Source organism: Cydia strobilella, chromosome 8, assembly GCF_947568885.1.
Source record: "Cydia strobilella chromosome 8, ilCydStro3.1, whole genome shotgun sequence".
Taxonomy (NCBI): domain Eukaryota; kingdom Metazoa; phylum Arthropoda; class Insecta; order Lepidoptera; family Tortricidae; genus Cydia; species Cydia strobilella.
The window spans coordinates 1,452,918-1,465,490 of record NC_086048.1 but is presented as its reverse complement, the minus strand read 5'-3'; the positions used below and the strand labels follow the sequence as shown (position 1 = coordinate 1,465,490).

The 12,573-nt window shown below is 36.7% G+C and overlaps 1 protein-coding gene across 1 annotated transcript in view; it reads right to left on the bottom strand.

The window, feature by feature from the left end:
* The window catches only part of LOC134743466 (tubulin alpha-1A chain), a 44,682-nt gene extending 33,192 nt beyond the window's left edge, over positions 1–11,490 (bottom strand). The window contains exon 1 of the mRNA XM_063676905.1: positions 11,400–11,490. Coding sequence (XP_063532975.1) covers positions 11,400–11,402 — 3 coding nt within the window. The 5' untranslated portion in view covers positions 11,403–11,490. The remainder of the gene's footprint in view (positions 1–11,399) is intronic.
* Between the last annotated feature and the right edge of the window lie 1,083 nt (positions 11,491–12,573).

Here is a 12,573-nt window from a genome sequence, read left to right as displayed (position 1 = left end):
TGAAGTTTACACAACAACTGAGCATAGTCTGTGCATAAAGTGAGTCGGTCGCTACTAACTGTCGGATAGACGGGAACGCCCACTTGCCATCTCCATCCTACTCCGTGGAAAATTTGATGATTGTTTTTGTGCTACGACGCGCGGTTTAGGAGATACAGCCGTGTAAAGATTTTTTTTTCGTTTTGTTTCATTGTACGACCGGTCTGGCCTAGTGGGTGACCCTGCCTGTGAAGCCGATGGTCCTGGGTTCGAATTCCGGTAAGGGCATTTATTTGTGTGATGAACACAGATATTTGTTCCTGAGTCATGGGTGTTTTCTATGTATTTGTATAATATATATATCGTTGTCTGAGTACCCATAACACAAGCCTTCTTGAGCTTACTGTGGGACTGTCAATCTGTGTAAGAATGTCCTATAATATTTATTTATTTATTTTTTGTGTTTTTTGTATATTGAAAGTGGGGAACGAAATTTTTTTTTATTTTTGCGCTGCGACGGACGGTTTAGGAGATACAGCCCTATATATATTTTTTTGTTTATTGTTGTTTTTTTTGTATGTTATATAATATAAAATTCCATAACCAAAATTAAATTTTTTATATAAGTAGATATACTCGATATAAAAATTTCAAAATCTAACATAACTTTTAATAGAAATGTCCTCATACATCATAAATATACACCATCCTCATAGTTCCAATCACATTGTACAGTTAGCTGCAGAGAAAAGATACCACCCCTGTATAGGTTTGTACGCAAAGGTGCTAAGCGAATAGTATTGCTGACTGTACATCCTACCTAGTGGTCTTTAATTTACTACAAAAATTAATTTGTAATGCATACACTTTGTTTAGTAGACAAACATAATTTTGCGTGCAAAAATAACTGCGATGCATACGCTTTGTATAGTAGAGAAACTTAATTTTGTGTGCAAAGATAACTTTGTAATGCATACAATTTGTATAGTAAACAAACTTAATTTTGCGTGCAAGTAAGTGCCATACTTTTTAGATCGCCTGGCAAGGTTAAAGACACGACACGACCAAATGTTCTGGTTTATTATTTTTATGACTATTTAGATACTTAATTTTAACCTATTAAAAATACAGATTGCTTTTAGAACATTTTTTTGAATTTTGTGAAATATTATTTTGCACGCGTCTAGCTAGGTTACCCGCTAGCCCGTTGATCTATATACCGTTGATCTACCTATATATCAATACCGTTTGATCGCTGCCTCGGCGGCGCACAGCGCGGCGCGCGCGAACATGCCGCGCGTTTGAAATGTAACGTAAATATAAGCACGGAATGCATACGTATCAGTATTTAGTGACGCACAAATTTTATATTTCTAATCTTTTGTGTGGGAACTAAGATCATTGTCATGACCGTTTAATATTAACTCTACAAACTTTAATTCAATATTGGCTATACTGCTTAACCAGAAATCAATTTCTAGAGAAGCACATTGTCTACATTTCTAATTTTTTACAAGTATAATAAGCTGATCCATAATATCGTAATTTTGCAATATCAGCTACTCTAATTATTTATTTACAAAATAATTCATGTTTTTAAGTTCACCAGAAAGCACATGTTCCAGATTTCTAAAAACCGAATATTGTGTATAAATTAAAGTGGAATTGAATATGTTAAAGTTTTTTGTAACTTTAATTCTATATTTACAAAGTTATTAGCAGAAATTTAAATATTTCAATATATCCGAACGCTCACCCTAAAAATTTCTAACTTTTTACGAAAGTCTTATTTAACATGCTAACAATGACATATCGAAAAAGAAAAAACTTTAATATTGTCAAAACCCATTTTTGTTCCACCGCTGGTCTAATAACAACAAATACTAATATATAAGTGTTCCGTTTGTCAAAACAGTTTTGCACGGAACACTAAAAAGTACGGAATCTTCGGTGCGCGAGTCCGACTTGCACTTGACCGGTTTTTATCAATCATCATTCCACGAAGACGAAGTCGCGTCGCACGCAGTACTCGCGGTGAGAAGGTAGTTTAATTTAATTTATAAATTTGTCCAGTTAAAATCGAAAATGTGTATGAGTGCATAGACCTACACTATTTCATCTAATTTCAACATATTTAGGTAAAGATGTATCCATATCTATGATCTCATTACTGCAGCAGTGCAGCTGCATGTGTAATGCATGTGCAAGACCACGACTGCAACTTGAGCCTTTCCTTTTTCAGTTCATGATAGCCATTTGATACGTTTCATTTAAAATTTATAAACAGACACACTTCGCCTAACTGAGACTCACATCGTGAATTACTCAGAAGTCCATGTTTTAAATTCGGTTAGCTACTTTTTCTGAGAAAACGTAACAAAATATTTTTTCAGACATTTAGAAAATATTGATTTAGTCATGGTATGGTGCGACATACAATAGTAGAAATTAAATAAAATGGAACTAAAAAATTTCCATACTAAATTGTTAGTAAGCATTTTACGTCAAAAATGTGACATTACGTAGGAAGTGGCGCCCTCATTTATTTTCTATAATTTCTTGTCGGACTATACCATTAAAACCACCCAACTATTATAGTCGTAGGTACCTACTACAACACATTGTTACGTAAAGGATTACTCACGTTAGACCGGGCCGGAGCTTCCGGCGCTTCGTTTTCTATGGAAAGCACCACGTGGTCACCTGTCATGTCATAGAAAAATAAGCGCCGGAAGCTCCGGCCCGGACACGGCCCAGTCTAACGTGAGTCATCCTTAATGAAGTTTAAAATATCAATGTTCTTTTTGGATTTGTCTGAGTTTCTTCCCTACGGAACTAAAAAGTACCTAAGCTAAATAAAATGTTTCAAGGTACCTAGGTATATTTATAACTGTTTTCAAAAGATGCTAGAGTCTATTCGCCTGAATTTTCAAAAATAAAAACGATTTTTTCGTGCTGAAATGTTAAAGTTGCCAATTGGCAATCTTGCTTGGGTGCTTTAGCTTAGCAGTCGCTACTCGCTACTACTACCACGTACTAGCACCTAAGCTGCAAACTTGGTAATACTCTCATTGTAATTCAGCCATCTTCCAAAAAAACTAGCCACCAAAAACGCCTATGTTCAGTTCGTTCACCTCAGCAATTATACAAGTCGATAGGTAGCCACGCGGCGGGTGCGGCCACTAAAACAATTTCCGAATTAAAATTATTACCATAACACATTTGTCAAGATACAGCACGTAACATTGTAGTGATATTGTTTAATAATGTAATGTAATTTGTACAAGGTGGAGTGGTAATTTGTGGGTTATTAAGTTTCAAGGGCATTTGGGACATTTGGGATAGTATGAAATGTAGAGCTTTTTGTATATAAACGTCGGTCAATGAAGGCTACCGCGTTTAATTTCGCCGCTAGGGGCGCTAGTGTAGATGGAGGTCTTGCAAAATGTCAAATGCATAGAAGTTTGGGGGGTTTCATTTCAAGCTTTTTTATGGGGAATTTTCACTCCTTATTCATAATTGTGATAATATTTGTCCATCTTTGATTAATCATGGTAAACAATAGATATAGCTCAATAAATGTTAGTGGTTTAAAAAAGTGCGAACTAAAATATATGAAAACTTAAACAGGTTGAAAAAATTACTCATTTAGACGTTAAAATACCTTTGTGCATAATTAGAAGGTATTGATTTTATAAAAATAAGCATAGAAGAATTTTGAGATCTGTTTTTCTGGACCTACATCTACAGTGGCGCCAACTGGTGAGCACAAAATCGGTAGCCCTCATTAAAAGGACAATTTCGAAATTTGAAATGTAGAAATACCTTACTACTAGTACCTAAATTATTTATTTTCATTCCACAAGTAAGATCACAGCTATGTGTGATTACTGATTACCTCCCACTCTTTGTAAACGCTTTGTAAATGCGTTATGTTTAGTCTTTTAATCCTAAGGCCGTTTTAAGGCCGTGAGTTCAAGTCTCACCCAAAGTTCAAGTCTCACCCAAGGCAGTAATTTCTCCACCTTAATTTAATCTATGTTTTAATCCTAGGACCTAGGCAGATTCTTGATAGCCTTTAAACCAGCAAAGCCTGTATTTTAGCTTTCATCAGTAATGACTCGTGATTCATCTCGCCCACCTCTATATTGTCCGTACTTTGTGCTATCTACAGATAGCAGGGATGGATCTTAGATTCATAAAACACCAACCAGTCTGACCCCCGATTACTAGAAGTTATTATGATTAAAGGAGTCTAGTTATACTGGATTTAGTTAAAAATAGGGGGCAGGTCTTTTGAAAGGTGCGTGGGTTAGACAAAGAGGTTTGTTGTTATATTACCGTTTTGCAGAATATACATGTTCATAAGTTAGATTTAATAAGGGTAATTTTATTGTAAGTAGTTAATGCCTAGTTCAATATTCGACATAAGATTTTTTGCCGTAGTATAGTAGGTATACAGTCTGGCAAAAAAGAGTAGAAATTTAAAAGTGGCAACACTGTTGTCTTCCCTTTCAAATCAATCTAAGAAAAACGGGACGACACTACAGTGTTGTCACTTTTTAGGGTTCCGTACCCAAAGGGTAAAAACGGGACCCTATTACCTCCGCTGTCCGTCTGTCCGTCTGTCTGTCACCAGTATCTCATGAACCGTGATACATAGAGAGTTGAAATTTTCAGATGATGTATTTCTGTTGCCGCTATAACAACAAATACTAAAAACAGAATAAAAATATTATTTAAGTGGGGCTCCCATACAACAAACGTGATTTTTTTGCCGTTTTTGTGTCTAATGGTACGGAACCCTTCGTGCGCGAGTCCGACTCGTACTTGGCCGGTTTTTTAATTTCTACTCTTTTTTGCCAGACTGTATGTATTATGCAAGGGAGTGCTAGGCAGTGAAAAATCTGCAATATTAAAACTTGTATGTAACTAAGGCCAGGGCCAATACACGTGATATGATAATCCTTTATAAGAACTTAAATAATGTACGGCAGCCTAATTAATTTTTTTTCGCACCACGTGCTCGACATTGCCCAATGAGGGCTATCATTTTTTTGCTCACCAGTTGGCGCCTCTGTTGATGGTGGTCCAAAAGACTAAAGAACAGCTGTCAGTCATTGAAGTGACAAGTGACATTTGACATTCGAACTATGGAAAGACCACCATCTACACTAGCGCCCCTAGCGGCGAATTCATACGCGTTAGCCCTCATTATATATCATGCAAACCTCACCTAAAGTAAGTCATCATAGCCGTAAGAATTTCGCCGGGTTGTACTAAATCTCATTATAACAAGCCGCACCGGGTCATAATATGGTACTGGTACTGAATATTATTATAACCCGCTGGTTAATAATGAGATTTGAATTCGTATGAAACATTGTTCTATAGAGACCTACAGCAAAAAGAACATTTGAAAATCGAACTGGCCACTAGAAGCCATATATGCAAAACAAAGAAAATATAACAAAAGCCGCGAGTCATGGAGACTGTATAAAGGAGCAAAATCTCTATGTATGAAAAGTGTCCATAAAAAAAACAGTTATTAGGCGGCGCCACCATACGCCGAAATAATACCAAAAACAACCTACGTAATTTGGTCGGGTTATTTGTTGCCTTCTATGGTACATGTCATACTCATGTCCCAGAGCCTACCTAGCGCCACCTATTTACAGCTGAAAGCTGGTCACTTTTGTAATAGTTCTGGTTCTGTCATAAGAGATTGTCGTCCTTTCTATACCGTCCATACCGCGAGTGTTGAAAAAACTCCAGTAGGTATTAGCAGGAGGTTGAAGTTGAAAGATTATTATTTGAATAAAAATGTCGAGTGACGAAAGCGAAAGTGATATATAAGTCAAATTGCGAAGGCTTTTTATTGTCTCGCAAAAGGTGAGAAAATCCTTTGGGATAAAGCTGTTTTCGTCTTGGGCGAGCTTGAATCCCTCGCCGCTGCACTCAGGATTCCGTTTTAATTCCCTCGCTTCGCTCAGGAATTAACTCGTGACACCCTCGCTACGCTCGGGAGTTAAATCTGGTGTCCCTCGTTTGCTCAGGATTCAATATTGCGCCCGTGACATAAAAAACAGTGCTTTATCCCCTCGGTGTATAATCTACTATTGTTTCATGTTAGGTCATTATTACAGAGAATCAACACTACAATCATATAAATGTACCTATCACCCACGTATTTCGCAAAAAAGTAGGAAAATTAATTAATTAAATTATTTATCAGACCAGACATACGGTGCAGGCTAATTAAAGATAGAATTATGAAGAATTCTTCGCTTGCACAGCCGGTTCGACTGTTTTATTTAAACAATTATTCGTGAGAAAACATTTCACACTCACAGCTACTTAAAAGTCTGCCTACCTACTAGACCACTTAGGTTGTAAGGTCAGAATGGATGTCATTTTAGATTCCATCAACTCTCAGTAGTCCTTACACCCTGGCGGGTGCTGCCTCTGCGTGCGTCCCATGACACGGGCAAGGGCAGCATCCGCTCGGTGTACCCCTTACATTTCATTAAAGTGTCAAAAGGGCATCTACGTGTTGGCTTCGGCTCTGCGCACGCCTCCCAACGATCTGGAACACCATTGTTCCATGATGGGAAAGACGTACCAAGACATAATATATCAATTGAGAAATCAATCGATATGCACTCTTGCACTTCTATACATAGAAGATTACAGTTGGACAAATAACCGTTCAAATCAATTTATCTGAAAGGCAATAACATCAAGATACGCTTTTCTAGGCCACATGATTGCATATCATTACATTCATTGCAGTGTCTGCTAGGTATTAGGTACATTGAATAGCATAATTTAAATGCTATTTACATCAAATAAAATCATACTTTTATAAAAGAAATAACAATAACAAAGGATAGACTTAGGACAAAAAAAATAGTTATTTGTTATACAAGGGTGCAAAGTTGTATTTTACCCGCGAGTGTGGAATTGAAACACGAGCAAGCGAAAGGATTCTATAGTTGAACCACGAGCGAAGCGAGTGGTTCTAAAATAGAATCCTGAGCGTAGCAAGTGTTTCAACACACGAGAAGTAAAATACATTTGCACCCGAGTGTAACACAAAACTTTTCACCTCACTATAGCGAGGAAAGTGCAACATCCACAGGAGTTAGATCATCTTCATCACTGAAATCACTCATTTTTTTACGATATTATAACAAAAAACTCTGGAAATTCTATATTTTTACGTGAGAAGTTTTTAAGTAAAAATTTTGTTGACAATGTTGACATTTCTGACGTATGAAATGTCAATGATGCGTTTTGAAATTGCATCGACTCAACTTGTGCGTTCAGAATTATATTTAACATCATTATTAAAAAACAAACGTTTCTTATGGAACTTTAAGGTTTATGACATAAAATCATTAAATAAAACTAATTTTGGTATTTTTTATTAGATTCTCAAACCATTTGTTTAATGATAATTAATATCAAACGAATCATTATTATGAGCGTTTTACGTTTTGTTATCTGTCAAGCTACTTAAACACGCTCTATCCAAGGTCAAATTACTTTCCCCACTAGTGGATAAAATGCGTTTTTCCCCGCTTGTTTTAAAGGATAAAAGACAACTTTCCGAGCTAGTGAGGGGAAAACATATTTCCTTGAGAAACATAGTGTCACTATGCATATGCAAATAGTGACGTTCAATTTTTCATAAGTTGAATTTTGAAGCACAAATAACTTTGTATTTATAGTTCCACTATGTTTTTGCGATGTATACTAAGGACTGCCATGCATCAGTTTTCAAATTGAGTACTTAAACTGACTTAATAATGACTCACGTTAGACCGGGCCGTGTCCGGGCCGGAGCTTCCGGCGCTTACTTTTCTATGACATGACAGGTGATCACGTGAAGCTTTCAATAGAAAACGAAGCGCCGGAAGCTCCGGCCCGGACACGGCCCGGTCTAACGTGAGTCACCTTTATTAGTATGATTTATTTACCACTAAAAGATTTATTTATTTATTTAGTTCCCAACTTTTACGTAAGGGTTTCGTTTTTTTTAATTTTGTGACTTCCGTAAATTTGAAATTTTGATATATTTTTTTCAGTGACTGCACGCTTTTTTTAGTCCACAATATAATATATACCTACAGGGACGTTTGATAAAACAACACTGCAATACCGCTATTACCGCTACTAGCGATAAGGGTGAATGGTGGCTGATGTGTCCTGGAGTGTCCAGATAAAAATGACATATACTAATTACAAAAAGTGTATCAGGCAAAACTTAAGTGACCAGGCAAGGCATACCTACCTTATTGCAATAGAACTAGTTCAGAATCAGGTCAAATTTAATAATCTAGTCTTTTTTTGTAAAACCTCTTTCTTTTTCTTATCTGATCACTTTTTTAAATGTTATTTACCTGATTAGCATACAAATTACAATTTTGACGTTCGTTGAGCAGTGGCGGTTTTGCCCTAAGGCCCAGAGCGGTAAAAGACATTAGGGGCAGCAAGACAGCAATCTATATGATGGGCGGACGGCCAAGACTGCAAATCCGCCATTGGTTGAGCGGCCACTTATGAAGCTCTAAAGTGGTCATGTTTTTTAGGGTTCCGTACCTCAAAAGGAAAAAACGGAACCCTTATAGGATCACTCGTGCGTCTGTCTGTCTGTCTGTGTGTCTGTCCGTCTGTCACAGCCTATTTTCTCCGAAATTACTGCACCAATTAAGTTGAAATTTGGTACACATATGTAAGTTTGTGACCCAAAGATGGACATGTAACGTAAACAAATAAATTTTAAACATTATTAAAAAATAAAGTTTGTCAAACTATATCGTGTTGCATATCAAATGAAAGAGCTCATTGTGAGAATCTCAAAAATTTTTTTATAATTTTAAGATAAATAGTTTAGAAGTTATTCAAGAAAAAGGGCAAAAAATGACCATTCCCCCCTTTATCTCCGAAACTACTGGGTCAAAAATTTCGAAAAAATACACAAAATAGATCTTTACCTACCTAATAACACCGGAAAACCTATTAGGAATGTGCAGTCAAGCGTGAGTCGGACTTAATTACTTAGTTTTTAATCCGACCCCTACGGGGTTTTTAAAGACATTTCACATAAAAAATACATTGTTTAAATTGTGTAATGTACGGAACCCTTGGAACGACTCGCACTTGGCCGGTTTTTTTCATTTGTAGTCTGCTTTATCATCAAAGTGTCATTCTAGACCTGTGGACTGGCTATAGTTAATCTTAGGGGTCTTTTTTTAATACTACGTCGGTGGGAAACAAGCATACGGCCCGCCTGATGTTAAGCTAGCCTATGTACAGTCGCCATCAGATATATCGGAGCGGCTAAGGCGCTCACAAATATCTGAACACGCCTTTATTGTCAGGGCGTTAGAGGGCGTGTTCAGATATTGTGAACACCTCGGCTGCTCCGATATATCTGATGGCGACTGTACGCCTGCAACTCCAGAGGTGTTACATGTGCCGACCCTAACACTCGCACCCTCGTTGAGTTCTGGCAACCTTACTCACCGGCAGGAACACAACACTATGAGTAGGGCCTGTTCATTCTATTCTCTACCGGTAAACGAACTCTATATCGTGATCGTGACATGCCACTGGATATTATCCAACAACACAGGTTGCATTTCAATGGTGTTTACTTTTTGGAATCGATTATTGCATGTTCGATGCATCGATAATTGTAGCGTTCGATTCATTTTAAGTACTGCAAGACTGCAACTAGAAAGAGCTTAGTATTTAGCACACGCAAAGTCAAATGTCTAAGTATACTTTTCACTATTTCCCAGAACATCGGAGGGCTACCCGAACCCGAAACGTACCACCAGTATGAAATTGTTTATCGGTCGCCTCTTTTAAAGTTAAACTCCGGAATTTTCTGCTAGATAAACAAAAAAAAAACACACACACACACACACACACACACACACACACATTTAGATATCTTTTTTCTCACCATTAATTGATCAATCCTTATGTTTTTGTTACTTAATGCTGTGATTATTCATTTTGTTGTTATGTTTTCTTGGTTATTTGTGCCACCCAGTTAGTTTTAGTTCTAGTTTTAGTTTTACCAGGCTTCACTGAAAATCAGTGTCATGTAGTGTGTCCTAGGTTCACTTCGGGATATCAAGCTGAGTGAGGACCTTTTAGCAAAATTATGTTCTTCTATAGTAGATTGTTAACCAAGGGACGAAAGGCACTCATTTCTGCCGAGGTATTTTGGTGCTCGAACGCAGTGAGAGTACCAATAGTCCGAGGCTAAAATGGTGCCTTTCACACGAGTTAAACACTCTACTTTTCATTTTGAATACGAGGAAAGTAAAATGAATGTGTTTTTTAAATACATGACTAAGTATACATTTTTATAGTATTTCTTGAGGATACTTTAATTAACAATTTAGGCAAAAGTATCGTTATTTATGGAATGGGGAGTCAAATATCAGAATGGAAATTGTATGACAAATCCATTTAAACTCAAAATTTAATTGCTTATCGTAAAAAAAATTAAAAAATCATACTTCGAACGTAAAATGCTCTAGTGCAGACACGTATTATTTTCTGCACACCTTTTAGAACAACAACGACCCTCTAAATGAAAAATGAATTTATGTTTTATTTTCTTTTTGTGCTAATAAATATTTCTTATTCTTAAACGGGCCATTAAAGCAAAATTGTAGTTTTTATATATACACTTTTCAATTAAGGGCAAATGCCAAAAAAATTCTTACATAAACTAGACTATATTTGCAAGGGCAGACTTCAGCCAAAACCTTAATAGGGTTGGCTCAACCGAAACAAAAAAAAAACAATGAAAACATGTCTAATTTTCAGTTTGTCTGTCCTCTATTTTAAGACAAGGAGACAATACAAGTTTTAACATTTGTTTAGTACGTACATATGTCTAAGCTCTACATAGGTTCGCAAGATGATCATTATGAGAAATAGTGCCATAAATTTCCATAAGCACATTTTTCGCACCCCTGACTTACGTAATAAAAAAAAACCTACATCAGGTTATAAATAATAAAATAAATAAAAATAAAAATATTTTATTTCAGATCTGCATTGATCTATAACGGTGTTAGTATAAACATTCTATAAACTATGTTAAGTACTAAATTAATTAATAACAGTACATCTAAAAAAAATGAAAAAGGGGATTTTTTAGATATTTATGCTTAGTTACTTGAATTTTAATCCCACTTTCCACTTTAATATAATTTAGTTTAGTGTGTGCGAGTTTTTATTTTTATTTTTGTTAATATTTGGAATGTTTTTTCGTATCTTTGTATTTTCATTTGTTTTGTAGTTTGCAGTGCCTTAGTAGTAATACTGTGTATAACTTAATTGTATAATAAAATAAAATAAATAAATAAGTAGGTAAGATGTGCACTTACCATGTTGTCCGGGTAAAAGTGCTGGGTAGTGCTACGAAAGACGGAATAACGGACGGTATGGCGTGGCAGGGCGAGCTCGCTATGCAGCGCACCGGGCCAAACTGTGCGCGCCGCGCGCCGCGCCGCCCTTATAAACGCCGCGGTTTTAGGTTTTCCGTGTTCCAGCTAGGAAACCTAGATCTGCTTGTTGATGATCTTTGGTTTCCTGTCAATCCTAACTCTTGTCGAACATCATTAGGGTTCCGTACCCAAAGGGTAAAAACGGGACCCTATAACTATAAGCTATAAGACTCCGCTGTCCGTCTGTCTGTCACCAGGCTGTATCTCATGAACCGTGACAGCTAGACAGTTGAAATTTTCACAGAGATGTATTTCTGTTGCCGCTATAACAACAAATACTAAAAAAGTACGGAACCCTCGGTGGGCGAGTCCGACTCGCACTTGTCCGGTTTTTTTTTACTCACGATCTCTCGGAACTTATTCTGCTCAGGTTGGCAGCATCGTTAATATGAGTCCAGATTTTATTATTATCCATCCAGGCTAGCTTCCTTCTTCCTCTACTTCTTTTGCCCTCTATTTTGCCTTCTATTATTTTCCTTAGAATTTGATATTTATTGTTACGGTTAATAATGTCCAAAATGACAGGCATAGTGACAGGTGATAAAAATGCAACCATGCTGACACCGCTAATCTTGACCCCATCTTGTCTCAGTAATTTTGTTTTCAACGATTTTTATTAATTCTACTTAAGAATATTAATAAACTTACACTGTTGTTGTTGGTGTTGTTGTTTGTTTGTTGTTTGTGTGTTGGTGATCCTAATAAACAAATAAATAGGCACGCTGATTCACCCACTGTCTGGGACTTTTCAGTTTTGGGTGACTGGGATGGGCATCATGGGCATGTTCGGCTGCTAAATGACTAATCTTAAAATGCCTTTTAAATTAGGCCGGGCCACGGGCACTTTATACGATAAGAAGGGCATGTAGGGTGGCATTGAGAAGGGAAATTTTGAAGAAAACTCGAAAACGGCGCCTCAGCTAAAGGTAGTTTGCATTGATTGATTAATTGATTGAAGTGCCTAGTTGGGGCAGTCAAGTCCAACAGATAGGCTTACTTTTACTATTTTTTTTTAATATTAAACTCAGTAAATATATCCTGTGTTGCTAGACCG